General features: G+C 37.9%; 1 protein-coding gene across 1 annotated transcript in view; it reads left to right on the top strand.

Annotated features, from left to right (window-relative positions):
* Positions 1 to 19,677, top strand: part of LOC139717918 (gamma-aminobutyric acid type B receptor subunit 1-like) — a 307,083-nt gene that overhangs the window by 284,123 nt on the left and 3,283 nt on the right. Inside the window, exons 10-14 of the mRNA XM_071629404.1 lie at positions 4,310 to 4,460; positions 5,388 to 5,532; positions 16,253 to 16,396; positions 17,170 to 17,368; positions 18,710 to 18,837. Of these exons, the coding sequence (XP_071485505.1) occupies positions 4,310 to 4,460; positions 5,388 to 5,532; positions 16,253 to 16,396; positions 17,170 to 17,368; positions 18,710 to 18,837 (767 nt within the window). The remainder of the gene's footprint in view (positions 1 to 4,309; positions 4,461 to 5,387; positions 5,533 to 16,252; positions 16,397 to 17,169; positions 17,369 to 18,709; positions 18,838 to 19,677) is intronic.

Genomic DNA, 19,677 nt, shown 5'->3' with positions numbered 1-19,677 from the left:
CTCTCTGAGTATATCTCTATCTCTTTCTCTCTCTCTCTCTGAGTATATCTATCTCTTTCTCTCTCTCTCTCTGAGTATATCTCTCTCTTTCTCTCTCTCTCTCTCTCTCTGTATATCTCTATCTCTTTCTCTCTCCTCTTTCTCTCTCTGGTCCTTTTTTGGTGCCATTTTCTTTGCTCTGTTCTCTATATCCTTTTCACAAAATCACAGTATGCTTTACTTGGACAAGTAACGCAGGAAAATAGAGTGTTGAAATCAAAATGAGATATAATTCTGAATGACTGCAGTTGAAGGTCAAACAGATGGATAAGAAGGTTCCTACATTCATCCAAGGATATCATCCATCATTAAACATATTAATGCTCTCGACTCCCTCCCTCTTCTCTCTATCTTTCTCTGTCTATCTATCTATCTATCTATCTATCTATCTCTCCTGTCCTTCACACACACACATACACACAATATATGTTTACATATATATGAATATATACATATAAAGACCTTTATGATATGGAAAATATGAACATTCATATCTTCATAGATGTGCACATAATATTAGTAATCTATTGAAAAACATATCTATATCTACTATAGATCACGACACACATTTTTCATTCACTGCATGTTTGAATTCTTAAATCAGTTCTTGCAGAAGCATTAGTACATTGTATACATGCTTGAAATGTAAACATACATACCAGCAGAGACATTTTGTAATATTATCCTGCAAAGAAAACCTTTAACCCGTGTAGTTCCACAAGGCTAAAATCCCATTGACTTTGCATATAATCATACTGTTGACAGGACTGAAAGTGTTAAGTGAGAACTTAGCAGGTGACGTTGTCCATACTCGGTGCAAATGGCTGTGCACTCATCTAGTGGGTGACAATGGTTTAAATTTTGCATGACGCTCTCACCCTTTTAATTCGGTGTGCCGACTGTCCCGAGTGGAGTGTGAAACCCTTTTTTTAGGGCTCGCTGCTCTGTTTCCCTGGGATTAGTTTGCTGCTTAAAAGCTTTCCACTGACCTCCATTTGAGTTGTGACCCAATCCTAGTCTCAGTATACCATTTCCCGACTTTGACTTTCTCGCGATGATCCCCAGCAACTTGCTCCCTCTTATTCATTCTTCCTCGTTCTACTCCATTCGCTGGATTTTTCTCTTTGTTACATTTCATGAAAATCTTCTACTGATTTCTCTGTGATTTACAAGTTACAAAAATCTACAAATAATTTCTCTCACAGGAATATTTTTTGTGTTACTTTACATGAATATTATTTCTGTCTTTTTATTTCTCTTTTTTCAACCCTTTATGCACCTCTGCACTTTGCATTAACTTGGCAAGGTTTTTACTGAACATCCAGATTATCCCTCCAAATTTGACCTAATTAGTAAGAAAAATGAGGTGTAGCAATTTGCCACAGTCAAATAAGGCAACACAATAGGGATAGTGGGGATTAGATATTTTCTATTCATTTTGATTAGTTTTTGTGCCAATCAGGGCAGAAAGCATTTCAATTTCCAATTTCCAATATCCATGTGCCTCTATCTCACACCTCCATTAGTCATTTTATATACATATGTGTGCCCTTATGTGTGTGTGTATGCGTATGAATGTGTATATATGGATGTATGTATAACTATGTGTATGTATACATATGTGTATTAATGTCTGTCTGTGTGTAATAATGTATGAACGCATGCATGTACATTTATGTCCGTGTTATGCGTGCATTTTTTTGTGTGTATGTTTGTGTGCAGACACTTTTATGCAAGGTGTTTGTCCTCCCCTATCTTTCTTCAAGGTCAATACTTAGCAAAATGTTAGCATGTCTTGCTGTATAGACGAGACAAGAATGTACTATAAAAACACAGAACCATCCAGATGCACACACTGGCTCACACACAGAGGCACAGACAGATAGACAGACACACAGACACACAGACGCAGACACACAATTAAGAGACGTCGTCTCCTCCTCACCGTGGCAAGGACATGTCAAGTGTGAGGTGTACTTATGTACGATCCTTCTGCTGGATTAGGGTCGGGAATTCGATTAGTGGACACTTCATGTCCCACCTAAACAAATGGTCCCATGCCAGGACTGCACGGATCGCTGTTTTGGCCTACAAATCTGTCCTATATTTGCTGCTGTGCAGAGAGCATTAATCAGATTTTGGTTACTTGACAGAGAGAAGGGGGGAAAAAAGGAGTGAAAGAAAGTTGAAGGAAAGAAATGTTGAGAATGTGAGGAAAAAAAAGTACAACTGAAGAGGCTATGCATGATTTAGAGAAATTGATTTCGCTGTTACAAGGGGGGTGGGGTTTCTGGGGGAAGGAAACAGACAGACAGGCAGACAGACAGACAGAGAAAGAAGGTTAGAGTTGAAATGATTTGAGCTGATTAACCCGTTAGAGGACGAGTAAAGAGAATACTCGGACAGGTGTCTATGGGACATGCGTGTTATAGCAAAATCAGTCCGTCCTCAACGGGTTAAAGATCAGAGATACACGTAGATGATGTACTGTAAGACTTCAAGGTGAAAAAAATTAGATTATAATTAGATTAGATTATAATTAGATTATAATTAGATTATACAATAAAAGTGTGTCAAGATGATTTTTCAACAACAGCATATTTCACAAGAAACCCAAAGAGTTGCTGTTATGAATATATGTCTTTTTGTACACATCTATGCTCTGATGTATATCAAAAGAAAGGTTTCTTGAATTTCTTCCCTCATTCAAAATATTCCTGTACTATTTAGCTGCTTAATGTTTGTTTGATATGATGTGGGGACAAATTATGATGGCTGCTTAAAAACATGCATTTCAAGGAATAGTTTCCAAGTTATATATTCTAGCATATTATTTTGTGATATAAACAAATGTTGTATCAAAGAAGAAAAGTGTATTGCCCTATAGATTGTCATTTCAAATCTGTATGTACACGTATGCCACTATATATTTTTGAGGGTTTATATTCCAAACATATGTGAGGAAGATATCTGGTATACCTTCAAATGAGATAGGAGTTACTACTTTTCATATACTTTGATATATATTAGCATATAAACATAACTACATAATGTGTTTAATCTACTGGCAACAAACATAGTATTTTAAATTATATATTTCAAGTTATATATTAAAACATATGACAGAAAGGCACTTTAATGCATAGCAACAAGGGAGGGTGAATTTGCACTTTTTGTAAAACGTGTTGTTTGTACTTGTATGTGAACATGTGTTTCAGGTTTTTAATATTCAAGCAGTGTGAGGAGGAGCCATGTTACACTGTCAAAAGAAGAGAGAGAAAAAGTTGAGAACACCTTGTCAAGATTTTGAGGGAAGAGAGCAAGTGCTTGATGCTCATAGAGTTAGCCAGTCAAGGCTGCGAGTGAACTTGAGCAAGTGTGAGCCGGTGGAATCGATTCCACCAACAAAGGCCAAGGCTGCAAAGGCGGACAGAACACTGAGGCCCAAAACAAGGAAACTGGGAGGGCCTCGGCCTCTGAAGGACATCGGCTACTTCAGTTGAAGAGAGCGTGTTTCTCGTCTCTCTCCCAACGCCACATGCCATACCTCTTCAACAAATTTGGGCTTGATGAAAGTTTTGATCCGCTGAGCCTGCTCGAAGAAAGAGATTTCAATCAAATGATCTGAACTGAAAGTGCATATATTTTGATCGAAGAAAGTAGAGTTTGGAGGATATATTGAAATTAAGAGTTGGGAGGATAGATTCAAATTAATAGCTTTAATCTGTGGAATTTGCAAAAGACAACATGACAGTTTAATTCTAAAGATTTGAATTATAGGTGCTGATATACTGCAGTTTAAAGGATTCAAATATATGAATCTAATCTAAAAGTTAACAATATGACATGAATGATATTCAATGTTCACAATTCTTTATGTTGTATTGATATTCATAGAACATCAAATGATAGAATTTACCTCAGATATTACTGTCATCTGTGTCCAGAAGAACTTTGTCCACAATAAGAAAGATGAAAACAGATGAAAAAAAAAAATTGTATCACTTTGGATTATGTCAACTTTTTCTTTTCTTTTCTTTGTGATGATGGAAATAAATAAACTATTGAATTGAATTGAATAGTCAGCAGAATTGATCTTAGCTATTCTGATGTCATTTGTATCTACAAATGAACCTTGTTTGAGTGGGTATAGGTTAGCCATGTAAAGCTATAGCCATATAGATGGAAAACTTTTGCATAGAATTACCACCACTGCTATGTCTGTGTCAGTCATTCCTTCATGCTCTCTTGATCATCTTACTTGCTACAGGTACAGGAATACCCAGGGATGGGGTAGATACTGAGATCCACCTGCAGCGGATCTCGCGCCAGCTCTTCATCTGCGTCTCCGTTCTGGCCAGCGTCATCATTTGCTTTGCAGTCTTCTGCATTGGCTTCAATCTATGCTTCCAACACACCGGGTAGGTCCGAGAACAGTGACAATAGCTGCGGTCACACCGGCAAAAGATCACAAAGCTTACAATTATGGTCTTTAAGATCTGGAAGTTTTGCCAGTGTGACTGCAAACTTCTGTCAGAACTTCTCACAAAACTTTCCACACAAGCTTGTGATATTTCCTGGACCCCCACTAATCTTCTTGATCATTAGGCAGTGTGAATGCTTAGCAACTAAAACTTTGCAAAGTTTTTCATGTGACTAGTCCACCATCTCTTCGCAGGCCATACCTCCAAAGCGCTCTTTCATTGTGATGTACGTGTGTACATTGTTACATCACAATCGCTACCTGTCAGACATTGTGCTCTTTCTTCTTTTTTTGCGCATGTGCACCAGTTACCTAAATTTCGAGAACTTACAGGTCAAGAAGTTTGGCGGCTAGAGTGGGCGGATGAGCAAACTTCGTGAAGACTTTGTAATCTTTTGCCAGTTTGACCGCGGCTATTTATGCTGGTGATATGTAATTGTCTAAAAAGTTTTGCAAGTGTGAACAATTCTTGTCAATAGATATTTGTTGCATTGAGTTGTTGAAATTCATTGAAAAGTAAACTGAAGGCAGAGATTGAAAAAGTGATAAGTATTGTCTTTCTTCGCGAAATTCAACAGTGGCATTATTTTCATTGATCCATTTTACTTTGATGCTAGGCAGGGATTTTTATTTTGGATACTGTATAACACAACATTTTTTACGGCATGGAATTTTTGTGAATGGGAGGCGATGGCCTTATTCGCAGCATGAAATTTTCATGAGTTGCCTCTAACATTCAATGCATATAGTGTAGACAAGATCTTTAGCATGCACTTTAACTTTGCAAAATTAAAATGCACATGAACATTCCTCATTTTAGAGTGTTACCAATTATTATCTTCTTTTTTGTCTAACTTTAATCTAGATACATCCAGTGTTCCCAGCCTCATGTAAACAATGTCACAGCTCTCGGCTGCATCGCTGCTCTTATTTGTGTGTTTCTGCTTGGCTTCGACGGCTCCAATTTTGACGAGGAGAAAAAAGATGAGCAGTTCTCCAGAATTTGTCATGTGAGTATCAGTTCATCATCATCATCCTTATCATCCTCATTTTCATTTGTCTTCTTTTGTCAGAGAATGAATTTTTGTTTATGTACAATTATCATGATGGAGCAGCAACCATGTGAAAAATTTCTCAAGTAACAAATGTTGTACATCTTAAAATTCTCTTATGTGCCTTTCATGTTGCAACTGTTTGATATCTTTCATTTTGTTACTTTGACAGATTTGCAAAGTTTAGGGGGGTTTTTTTCACACAGAGGGCTTTTGAGCCCTGTGTATTCATGCTGGTACTCCAGATTCCCTTTAGTCATGAAGTGAAAAAATACAATTTTCGTGCTTTGATGCTGCTGGAATGCTACAGTTGTCAACGTCATCTGAGAGGCTTGCTATGTACGCATTACAGGGAACCGTTTCATGAAACTTTTTGTCAGTGATTTACACTGACAACTGTTAAAAGCTACTGAAATCCTTGCGTCTGATTGGCTGATAGCAAATTTGTCGGTGAAAACCTCCGACGAACTCATTGATGAAACGCCCCCCTGGTCACTCAACAAGGTGCTTAACCTATTCCTCCCACAATTCTCGATAAGCCTTCAATGCCTCGAACAAGATTCTTTTTTGCAGAACAGAGAACAGACAGGTTTGTAAATCCTCAGCGCACAAGCAGTCAAGTTGTTGGCCTATGTGTATCCCCTTTCCATGGTCAACTGCATGTGCCATCAAACAATGCAACTTAATGATTAGGCATGGAGTATGAATAGAGCATGTGCTGATAGGCTTGCAAATTCTTTTTTGTTATAGGCAGTAATGGTACATGAACAGGGTCAGTGAAAGCAAAAATCTAATGAGCTCAACCTTTGTAGCTACATACTTTTTCATACGAGTTTTGTAACAAAACAAAGACACTGCTACTATGTAAGAAAAAGGTAAACTGGACAAAAATATATGCAGTTTTGAAACAGAAAAAGAACAGATATTGATAGAAAAAATTCGAATCTTTTGATCAAAGTCTTTTTTTTCATGCAAAGATGAATTTAGACCACTAATGCAGATACTCTTGTCTACATTTTAGGAGCCTGGTATGATATACCAGGTTCCTGTATATCAGCTGATGCCACAGGAACCTGGTATACCAGCTAGCTAGGTTCCTGTAAGGAACAGGTTAACTTGGTGATCCATGGATTGTTCACCCAATCAATATGCAACCCTCACACTTCAAAAGTCACATGGTAATGTTGCCCTTTCTCACTCCAGGCTGGATGGGATACCTACTTCACTGTACAGGGGTAAATGTAGAGCTGAAATGTGATTTCTGACATCCAAAACTGGTGAAGTATGGGTCCCAGAAGCCTTTTTTTCTCCATGTGAATACAGAAGCAAGCCAGTGAAGTGAAAGGAGGAGAAAAGGGGGGGGGGTACATTAGAAACCATCCCCCGATCATTGCTCACTGCAATTGTGTCTGGTCGGGTTATCATGGACTAGCAGGTATTTGCATAATTTCTTGTGTCGCACAAATCCCCAGGGGCTGCACAGTGTGAGATGAAGCGGAGAATGTATTCGTGGTCAGCCACATGCAATGTGAATGACACAAAAGCAGGAGATAGGCTGGAATGAAAAGCAGAAAGAAGGAAAAATCATTCCATGCTAACACAAAAATTCCCTTGAGCATAAAAATTGGCCTAGCAAGTTGACATTCTTCTCTTAAAGGCATAATTTACCATATGCAGAAGAAACAAAAACCCAGCATTAGTGCATTAAAATAGTTCTAAAATGTAAGTTAGGGATAGAAACAACCACTGTAAAAATTTGAATCCGTATAATCAATTTTAAGTATTGGTAAATACACAAAATGTGAACAATAGTTATAATAAAAATGTTTCCAGACTAAAATGTCCACAGTTATGGTTTAATGAGAAAAATACTGATATCTCCCTATATTTTAGGCTTTATTGCAAAAATTTCAAATGGTAGGATGTTTTGTGATACAACAGACCTACATAATTATATGCATCAAATGTGATATCTTGAACATTTTTTAAAATCACTGCTCCTAAAGGTAAACATGACCTTTAACCCATTGAAGACCAGTCCTGGGTATACTCGGCCAGGTGTCTATGGGAAATGCGTGTTACAGCAAAATCAGCTCGTCCTCGACAGGTTAAACAAAGGTTAGGACAGCCAAATATCTGTCAAAAATTATGAAGAGTAATAATCTGTGGACATACAGTCATCTTTTCTGTGAAAGAGGAAGTTTCCTTATAAAGGGGGCAATGAAAGATCTAAACTATCTCTTCTCTGCAATTCTGATACTTTTATTGGGGGCGGGGGTGTAAGCCTCCCTTCAATACAGAGCCTGAAGTATTGTGAAGCAGCTTAACCCGTTGAGGACGGTATGATTTCGCTACAACATGCATTTCCCATAGACACGTGTCTGAGTATACTCGTGACTCATCCTCAATGGGTTAATCCATAAACTGCTGAAACGTTTGCCCCTTTGTATAAATTTCATTCTGATTTGTCTGAATTTTGTGGGTCTTGCACCAACAAAATCTGGCAATATGTTCAAGGAGGGTTTGAGTTTCTTGAATTTGGATTCATGGGATTTTCAGTCCCTTGCTTTAGTTAGTGTAGATGCTATGAATTAAAAGTTGGGGGGGGGGGAGCCAGTAAGGTGACCTCCTTTTGAAGGGGCAATTGTGACCCGCTACAACAAAAGGATCCTAAAGTCACTGACGGCCAAGCCGAGAAAATCAAGTTTGAAGTCACATCATCAAAATTGGTCAAAACAATCAGATTTCTGTTTTTGGCATAATTTTGTAGTCTAATGTTTTGTCCATCAGCTGCTGAAATTTCGAAGCTAAATGATCAAAGGAAAGGCAAAAAATCAGCGTTTTTCTGGGCCATGATTTTCCGACTTTCAATGTAAGAGAAACGTGTCCGAAGATTTGGATTTAGCGCCACAGCTAGACTCCGCCCCGTAGCAACGAGGGAGTGGTCTTATTGGTCGGTGCGTGGCATCCTGATTACCGATTGGTCATGCGGAGACCGTTGGCGCTAAGCTTGACTGAACATGGCGGAGGTCGCTAGGAGCGTGCCTTCTATTGTCAAGCGGTGAAAACTGTCTCGCCTCCCATGACCATGATAGCGTCGGAAGGACAACTTTGAAGGCGTTTTTCTCGAAACTCTGATTTCCTCAACCACTTTACATGCGCTAATAAAATCATCGATATCTTCGCAACCGAGTAGTTTTATGAGTTGTGCTATATGAAATTAAAGTAGAAGGGTACGGGAATAATATTATGCCATTTTCAGAAAATTGTCCTCCCCGACTTTTGGATCCTTTTGTTGTAGCAGGTCACAATTATGCCATTCTTGTGGCCTAGCTTCTGCAGTTCATGGGTTTGAACCAGTTGCAGGAGGAGGGATTAAAGAATTTAAGTGTTATTTTCTCAGAGAAACTTTTCAGAACCCTCAAATCCCGGACGCCTGCATCATCCAAGGTCTGTCAGATTTTAATTCAGTTTCTGCAGATGTGCAAACAAACATACAGAAGCCTAGGTTTAAATGAAGATAATATATGGATGATCCACGATGCATCCAGAGATTGAAATTGTCACATTCACCTTGTCTGTCTTTCTGTCTCTCTTTCTCTTCCATCTTTCTTTCACTCTCTCTCTCTCTCCTTTATTCTCACATTGTTTTTTATCAATTCTCTCATTCTGCCTAATCCATCTACATGAAGAGGGATGAGGCAGGCCATTTTATCTGCTGGTAGAGCAGGGGTACTGCTCTAACACTGAAGAGGCTACCCTAGAATATAGTAAAAGTAATAGTAATAGTAACAGCTATTATGGTTCTTTTATCATTGATATTATTATTAATATGATATTATTATTATTATTATTATTATCATTATCATTATTATTATTATTATTATTATTATTATTATTATCATTATTATTATCATCATTATTATTATCATTATCATTATTATTATTATTATTATTATTATCATCGTCATCGTCATTGTCATCATCATCATCATCATCATTATTATACTTGTATGTAGGAGTATGAGTGCAGCATTCACATGAGTGAAATTTACACAATAGTATCATATTGATATCTTGGAAAATATTGCACATGCCAAGAGTAAATTTATGGAGAAGTTACTCATATTACTGCCATCGGCAAAAATGCAAAAAAAAAGTTAAAAAAGAAAAATCATCCTTTTGCTAAGGAAAAAGAGATCCCGGGAATGTCAGTGGAACGGCATGTGTGGGATATCAGGGTATCGTTTTCGGGTTGAGCTGGCAGAAAATGAAATTCACACGCCATACGCGCGTATGGTTCGGCTGATTAATCTTTTATCTGGTGCAAGTGCGCGTATCGATTTTCATCTGCAAACTGCAACAAGAAACTTTGAAGACGGTGGAGATGGAAGTTTGCTGGCAAAAAAAAAAATAGAAATGAAAAAGAATGAATGTAGGGCAATCAGAGTCTTAGAATGTTGTTATCGGAAACTGTGGTTTACAGATGATATGCTGTACATATTGAGTGGTAAAAAATTAGACATATGATACAAAAGTAGGCAGTTGTATGTCTCTGAATGGCCAGAAGTGTTATGTTTTGGGGTTGTCCATCTCTGCTTCTATTTCATTACTGGCTATTGCTATTCAATACTCTCTGACTTTCTCGTTTTACTTGGCTCAGGCATGTACACAAGGTGTAGATGCCATGGTTGAATTTTTCATCAAGGTCGAAGGTCATTGAATTGTGGCTAGATTTTTTTTTTTTCAGCTGTAACTTAATTAAAGCATGTCCAGTGGTAATAGAAATCTACAGGAGGGCAGACATAAAAGACGTGTAATTGATGAAGTTGTTATGAGTAGCAATCAAAATCAAAAGTCACTTCTTTTTTGCGCTCTTTGAAAAAAGTTATTTCCAGTCATTAGTTCAACAAGTAATGTTGAATAATTACATAAGTTGCTAGTAGTGTTAGTAGTGGTGTAAGTACAGAGCATAAAGTGAAGTCTTTTCTTAAAGCTTTCCTCCAATATCACTCCATGTTTCAGAAGATAAAGGTAACGGTTGAATACAGTGCGTTTACAGCAGGAGACCTCTCGTAGAGGGTAAACGACCTGCGAGCTCTAGTCTTCCAGCTATAGGGGCGAGGGGATGGGTAAAAAAGATTAGTGATAGTGTTTAAGGTATTTATACCCCTTAAAGGCTTTGGGGCGGGTGTCGAGTAAAGCCACAATTTTCTATCAAAACCTTTATTCATTTTTCTTTCTTTTCCCTTGTATGCCCATATCGTCATAGGATATGGTTTTAATGATAAAGGACTTCCATGAAATATTAGTCTGTGGGTTTTTTTTTTTCAGAAGCTTTGTTTGACAGGTTTCAGACAGAATGCTTTTGCAGTTGTGAAGGCATTGTTTTCAGGTCTTTAACACCTCCTAGATACAAATCACAATTTGTCGGCTGAGAATGAGAATAGCATTAAGGTGCCTTGAACGGTATGGCTTTAGTGGCATTTTAACGCCCTTATCATTCTCAGCCGACGAATTATCAAAATTCCATCACAGCATCAAATTCATCTTCGGGGATAATCCCCCACCACTTAGAGTAAGCAGGAAAAAAAGAAAATGATGCTGAATCAATATCTGATGTCTTTTCTTAGAAAGAGTGGCATCATTGTCGCAATAATATTCCCAGATGTAAAAAAAAAAAAGTAGAGAGAGAGTGGGATTTTCATTATGTTTTATTAATGATAGAATGAGAGTCTGTCTGCATTTTTTTTTCAGGAGTGTAGGCTGGAACATTTTGAGGTGAATCATACATGGAATGTGTTCGTAGGTGTGACTCATCTTTTTACTGCCCTCTGACAGTTTGTGGGTATAATGAATCCTTATCCATTAATTTCAGTGAGAGCATTCTTAACCAGTTCCTTAACCGCAATTCCCTGAGTGTCTTTAATGCCCCCAAACAACATTCTATTCTCCCATCTACAGAGAACAGACAGGTTGGTAATCGAACTGTGCGAAAGCAGTCAAGTGGTTCATGTATCCCCCCTCCAAGATCAACTACCTGTGTCTTTTAATAATGGAAATATCAATCGAGTGCGATGTATGAATAGAGCGTGCACTGATGGGCTCACAGACTCTTTTGTTCTACACAAAACCAGACACCTGAATGGGATGACTGGGGTCAGCGAACACACAAATCTACTGAGCTCAGCTTTGATCGCTAATGTACATGTTCATAAAAGTTTTGTAGCAGAGCAAGCTCAAACTAATTCAGAAATAAGGTAAAAATACTGTGATATATGCATTTTTTAACAAAAAGAGAACAAGTGCGGAGAGAATAAACTCTAATCTATTTATAAAACCCATTTTGGGGGACATAATAACACAAAGAAACATGAATTTAGACCATGAAAGCAGGCACTCTTGTGTTCATATTGGGAACCTGGTATACCAGGTTCCCGTATATCAGTTACTTCCATGGGAACCTGGTCCCATTAGGAATGGGTAAATGTACTTGTCGCTGTTGCTCTTCCTTGTTCTCCATGAAAGTTACAAAACTCCTGCGTGTAAAGGTATTTGAGTGATGAAATTTGTATTGATCATACCTGAGTTGCTTCCTGTTCTGATGTTCTGTTGAAGGATTTCAGTTTTAAATGGTATTAAAATGCAATCTCATTTTTTTGTTGGGGGGGGGGGCTGCTTTTTTGTTTGTGTATATGTTGTTAGACACATAAAACCACAAAATGTTTTACAGTGTAAGCTCTTATGGATAATTTAATATTACAGAAAATTCTTTGGTAAGGTAGATATGGCCCACAAAATAAATTAAATTCTGAACATAGGACGTCCCCGTAATTAGGGAGAAGGGTCGAGCAGTTAGGTCTCGAATATCCTGTGAAAATATTGATACTGGCTTTGGGCTATAGAGAGTGAAGTGCATTACAGGCGAATGAAACCAATAATTGAGTGAGTGAGATATATATATGTATATATGTTTATATGTTATATATATGTGTGTGAATGAAAGCAGAAACAGTGGTACACTGTAAAATACACCAGTGAAAGTTTGAGGAATATTGGAGAAACAGTTCAAATGTAATGAGTCTTAAAAGCTTTGGTGCTATCATTGAAGTAGAAGATTACAACATTAGTGACAGTGATATATTGATTTGATTTGATATGATTTGATATGATTTGATTTATTCTCTGTATGCCATTTTTTTTCAAATACATCAATTTTCTGCAACTTCATAAACATAGAACAAAACAGTAGTATAAATACTTTCAACGATTATCATCATTTTCATCAATTATACAATACATCAGTAATATAATTACATGAGTTACATCTTAATTTGCATACAGAACGATTGCCAAGAATAAGCACATTCAACACATTTTTACATTTTAGCATAATGACAAGAGCACTTGACCTAGTAAGCTATGTTAAAAAAGCAGGGGGAATAATGTTACCGTTAACATGTGCCAGTATGTTTCACAAAGAAATAATTTTGTGGGATTCTCTTTATACATTCTTTGTATCATTTTCTGAACATGACTTCACAAACTAGGGTAGCCATCTCATCCAGTGATGAAACTTTAAGCATGGATCACTTTTGATTGAATTGCCCCCAATTGTCATCAAACTCTCCCTGATTTTGTCTTCTATTATTGCTGCAGTCACATGTGGGTTTCATTCCTCTTTAAGGTAGTCTGAAAAGATCACAATGATCAGTACCAAAGACTTTAGTTGGCACAGTGAGCATGTGTGTTGTATTTATTTTTTCAAGGGAAATAAAACTTGGCATAATCAAGGATGAAAATCAAGAACAAAACAAAAAAAGAAGTCATGTTCTCGGCAATTTGACTCATTGGCAAGTGGTAATGTGATTATGATAGTTCACAGGGGGTTACACAAATAATAGTTTCACAGAACACGGGAAGCGCATGAAAATTAGGAAAGTTAGGCCCCCCCCCCCCCTCACCATGACCAAAAAGAAAAGTATTAAAAAAACTGGAAAGAAAGAAAAACAACTGAAATGAGAGAACATTTCATTCAGGTCGAAGAGTTTTTTTCTTGTCGGATGTGGGTGCAAATGGAAACATTCCCTTCTCGTGGTTGTTGGTGCCAGAAGCAATGTGCAAATCAAATCCGCGGTCGTTCCTTTTGGTGACTCTGGGTTGGGCTTGAATTGCTTATGAGGATTGTCGCCCATCCAGGCCCCTGCTTCTGGACATGCTTTCTTTCTCACCTCCCTGTAAAGCACCGAATAACGACTGAGAAATTCATCTGCACTTTTCCGCGACTGCAGCCTCATTCAATTAGGAACCCGCGCTTCCTCAGAAAAATGTTTGTCCAACACATGAAGGGAATGTTACGCACAATTATTGTGGGTGCTGAAAAGTCTGAGCAAAACAAGACAAGAGGAAATTAATTTCCACTGTGATTGGTGAGCTGTTTTCTTTACCTTTTGTGGTTTATGTTGTCTTATCATTCTTCCTTTTTTTGTATCTGCTCTGCCCAATGGGGCTTTTTTTTCCTTCATTTTGTGGATGAATTTAAGATCTTGTTAACAACTTTTTGACCCGTGTGATCCAGTTTCTGGTGTACTTTTTGTTCCACTGCTCGTAATACAATTGACTCTTCCCTCGTGAAAACATCTGATGGGAAGTTGTTTTGTTGTTGTTGTTGGTCTCTCCCTCTTGATCTTTGTCTCCTTATCCTTCTCTCTATCTCATTCATTCATTCATTCATTCATTCATTCATTCATTCATTCATTCATTCATTCATTTGCTTGTTCATTTTCCATCTGAGAAGATGGCTGTATAGCCCACATTCAGTTATGCTAAGCTGATTATCCTTGGGGTCCAGTTGTAAACCAGTGTTGATTTACACTAGTCTGCAATATCATTCATTCATTCTGTTTGGTCTGCTAGTTCTGCTGTGGTTTATTAGGGTATTGCAGTCGGATCAGAGGGATGGGATGGTTGCTATTTTTGTTTTTCAGAACATATATAAATATCCTTCACTTAATATTTTGCATTTTATGATTTCAATTCATAAGCTGGCGACATGACTATTGATTTACACAGCGGCAATATCACTTTTGCTATCGGCTTTGTCCCCTCCCTCTGAAAAATAAAACAACAACAACCCAGACAAAAAAGCATATCAAATCATTGTAATTAAACTGAATTGCTTTGCTGCTGCTCTGGGCGTGGCATAAATCTTGTATGAAATTTATTTCTGCTGTTTGGAAGAGTGTACGGGATCGTTAATGACTGTTGTTGTTGTTGTTGTTTGTTTGTTTGGTGTTTTTTTTTGCGTTCCAACTTGTTATCAATCAAGGCTGGGTATTTACATTGTCTGTACACTAATTTTCTTCCGTATATGTCCAGGGGAGAAAAATGCCTATATCCATGATGGCAATACTTAACCTGTTGAGGATGAGTCCCAAGTATACTAGGGCAAGCGTCTACTGAAAGTGCGTGTTGTAGCAAAATCAGTCAGTCCTCAGTGGGTTAATGAAGATGAGAGAAACCAGGAATCTGGTGTTTTGCAGGAAGGGGGGCTTCCTCTCGCCCCTATCTCCCTCTTTCCCTCCTCTTACACTCCTTCGCACTCCCTTGCACTCTGGCTTTAATTTATACCTGTGACTGTAGTTCCCTGGCTGACTGGAGGCAAGATAAGCAATCAAAATTTGTGTGTGCTGGCGATTAGCGACCCACAAGCAACATACAAGATTAGGAGGACAACTAAGCAGATTATATTGACTTGCCCCAATTGAAGTAGGGCGGAGAATTGAAATTAACACCGCAGCGGGAAGGCATCTGGGCGGCTCACAAACGATGGAAGTACAATCGCACGGCATGGCGTGACGGCAAGAAGAAAGAAAGAGAAGTGCAAGGAACTGATTGTTTGTCAAACTTCAAGATGATTACTTCTGTTCAAGATATTTCAAGATAAAAACTGTCACTTGCTGACAATTTTACATGAAGAGAAATAAGAGAATCAAACAAAAAAAAAAATCACAGAAAGTTGTATACAGTATATGTGTTCTTATTGATCTCCTCTTTTGATATCTCTTTTTCCATTTGTTCGCATGTCTATTCATCAAATGAAAATATAGCACTTCATACATCTTGGTATCAATCAATATCCATGTCTGTTCCTCGCACTGTGTCCGATATCTTCTAGTCTCTCACCATTCTGATAGATATATGTTTCTCTCACTCTCTGTTATATTATTTCTTTCTACTTTCCTATCAAGCATCCACTGTCATAACTTATCTGTACTCTTGTCATCTTCCCAACTATTATTCATCCATTTTGTTCCTTTCTTTTTGATCTGTATGCTTTCTGCATAATCTCTCTATATTCTACACAAAAAAAAAACACACATATGTTTCTCATAGAGAGAGGTTTGGATTATACCACATGGGGAGACCTGAAAATTACTGTGGTGAGAAGAGAAAGTGAGAAGCAAGGTGTAGAAGAGGGGGAGTAGAATCTTTTTGTGTTTTGAATCAGTATGAGGAACATAATATGTTCCTATATGATAATATAGAAAAACAAACAGAAACATATGTTATATGTTTCTGTTTTATATATAATGTTTCTGTTTGTTTTTTCTGTCAGTATACTCCTTTGTAATATATAAATATCTATCTCTCTCTATCTCTCTCTGTCTACCACCAGTCCATCGCGTGGCTCCTGAGTACCGGCTTCTCCCTCGGCTATGGCTCCATGTTCTCCAAGATCTGGATGATGCACTCCCTGGTAACCCAGGAGAAGACGGATAATGATGATGGGAGGAGAAGGAGGAGGAAAGTTAGCTTGCAGGTGAGTAGAGAAACTTTGACAAGTAGAACCCAAGATAACCCATTCAAAGTGTTATACTGCATCACAAAACCCACAGAGAGTTGCAGTGGTCATCATTTCTGTCAGCTTTGAAGAACATCAGATTGGGTGAACTCATATGAATGAAACAGCAAGGCAGATTCAATAAGACTCCCTTCATCTAGTGGCATTTCTTCCTCATTGTATGATTTGTGGTAGATTTTTTTTTTTTTTTTTAAACACAGCTGAACAAAATGTAGATACAATATCGTGCTAAATGATGTGAGTGTGGAGAATGATGATGGGTCACACTAGTCAAAGAATCTTAGACTTCTGAATTTATGTAAAGTTGTGATAGTGAGAACTATGTAGAAACATAGGTATTAGCCACCTTATCTTATTACTTTGAAAACAAAAACAGATATGTGTATGTATCACTCAAAATGAAAGGAAGAAAAAAGTGCACAGTTTTATCCACTTTATCAGTTGCACAGCTAACAAATTGAATGACTGTTTGGAAAAGTCTGTTTTTATACCAAGAGCCAACTTTCCAAATTAAGGTTTGGTTACAATCAACTAGATTAAGATGTGGTAAACTGAGATGAATGATTAGAGGCTTGGCCTATGTAGCAATCTGTAATGACAAAACCATGAAAATTCAATTCAGAAGGAGAAAGTCGGGTTAGACCGATGTCTCGTATTCAGTAGAGAATGGAAACAAACTTTACGACATTTGTAAACTTTACACTCCCTTTTCCCATGCCCACTCAAAGCAGAAAGTCAACACTTGGAAGATGTACATCATGATTGCTGGCATCTTCGTACTGGACTCGTCCATCATCGCTGCATGGCAGGGCGTTGACCCCATGTACCGCATCACGGTCAACTTCACTAAGGAGAGTATCCCTGAGGATGATCTGGAGATCCTTCCACAGCTGGAGCACTGCAAGGCCAAGAACCTCCCCATCTGGCTAGGTGAATATTTCCCCCACATGCAATATTAAGTTGATATTGACCGGCGGGAAACCTTGCAAATAGCACTATTGCACGTTGTATGTTTTACATTCCTAGATCTCTTTGAAACAGGCTGTACTGTGCATTCACATGCTGTAAATTCCCTCTTGTCATGCTTTCTTGTTACACTTAAAGGCATGATTTACCATTTGCAGATGAAACAAAATTCCAGCATTATTGCTTCAAAATAGTTCTAAAATGTGAGTTAGGGATAGAAACAACCAATGTAAAAATTTGAACCAGTATAATCGTTGTTAAGTGTTGTTAAGTATACAAAATGAGAACAATAGTTATAATAAAATGTTTCCAGACTTAGCTGTCTACAGTTATGATTTAATGAGAAAAATAGTGATATCTCCTTATATTTGAGGCTATATTGCAAAATTCTGATATGGTAGGATGTTTTGTGATACAATTGACCTACACATATGCATAAAAAGTGATATCTTGAATGTTTTTTTTTAAATCACTGCTCCCAATAGTAAACAGGACCTGTAAGTTGATATTGACCAGAAGGCAACCGTGCTAATGGCGATAGTGCATGTCATGTGTCTCACATTTCTAGATCTCTTTGAAATAGGCTGTACTGTGCATTCACATACTGTACACTCCCTCTTGTCATGCTTTCTTGTGACACTTAATGGTGTTTTTACTCTAAATGTTATATTGACCACCCTTGAGTGAGGTTTGCTCAACCAATATTGCCCTACCCTCAACCATGCATCTTTAATCCTCTCTTGGTTTTCCAATCATTAAAAAAGAAAATGTGGTTGGGCATCTCACAAATGGGGATAGACCTCAGAAGCCAAGAAGCACTTGACAGGGCTTACTGTCTCAAAATAGCATTGCAGACTTGTGGGTAACTGTATACACGACGTTATTGCCCTTCAGTGCAGGGCCCCGTTTTATCAAAAGATAAGATCGATTTTAAATTTCCTTACCACACAGTCTGCCATAGACTTACAGTTGAAATCAACTTTATAGTCGATTTTAACTCTCCTTTTAACAGGGCCCAGATCATGTTGATAGGTTTCATCAACGATATGTACTTCCTGGTATCTTGTATGGCTTCCAGCACTCAGAGTTTCTTATGATAAGGTTTATGTATTCAAGATGTGCCTTGGTATATATATATATATATATGATAGATGTACGTATATCTATATATATATATACACAATGTGTCTTTATATGTATTCACACATATCTTGCCCTTGGCAATTTATTGTTGTAAATGTCAACTCTTGTCTGCAGCAATCATACCTAATTTTCTTCCCGCCATCTTCTGCCCTCATTTGTCAGGTATCTTGTACGGCATCAATGGCCTTCTACTCATTTTTGGCCTTTTCCTGGCCTACGAGACGCGGAATATGACCGTCCGCGACCTCAACGACTCACGTCTGGTTGGCATGGCAATCTACAACGTAGCTGTAAGTCGGTGTAGTCCCTGTGTAGGCCCAATTAGTCTCGGAGTTTGAGGGGTTTCTTGATTTCAGAGCACAAAGTAGTCACTGTGAAACTAGATTCCAGTTGTATGGGTATTTTTTTTTTATGTTCACTTTTATATCACAATCTGCTCTAGGTAGACAAACTCATGTCTTGTCAGGACTGAGATATGCTACCAGAAAAAAAGAAATGTAATTCAGTGTGAATACTCCCTGAGCAACTTTGTCTGTGATTAAAGGGGCCCTGAAATCCAAATGCATGTTGATTTGTGTTGATTTATGATGCCCTCAACATCACTTTCGTGGTGAAACAAATATCTAGAAACATTCCATATATTTTTTACGATTTTTTTCTTCTATTTTTCTTCAGATTACTTGGGAACGCCCACAAAAAATCCTTCCAAACTAATATTCCTCAGATGACCTCATCTGTCAATCATTGCTACAGCGCTGAAATGTTTAACAAAAGACATTGGGATGCACCTTCACCTCGACTCAGCATAACTTGCATGTTTCTGTGATATTAATGTGACTGACAAAAGATGTGGCGAGGAAACACGCAAGTTATGCTGAGTCAAGTGATGTTGAGGGTATCATAAATCAACACAAATCAACATGCATTTGGATTTCAGGGCCCCTTCAAATCCTTTCCCTCCAAGTTTCTAAAATCTCTGTAGACTTTGAAGAGGTTCCACTCGCTCCTCATTTTCAATTATGTAAGTTATTATGAAGTGCGCATGCAAGCGATGTTGAATTTCTCAATTTTGGGTACCATGGTGCTCTAAATTTTGTTTGGTGTTCTAGTAGCACCTGGGTATAGTGGAG

Source organism: Diadema antillarum, unplaced genomic scaffold (assembly GCF_040938485.1).
Source record: "Diadema antillarum isolate AM-2024a unplaced genomic scaffold, OU_Dant_1.0 scf00000085, whole genome shotgun sequence".
NCBI lineage: Eukaryota > Metazoa > Echinodermata > Echinoidea > Diadematoida > Diadematidae > Diadema > Diadema antillarum.
This window is presented reverse-complemented; position numbering and strand designations above follow the sequence as displayed.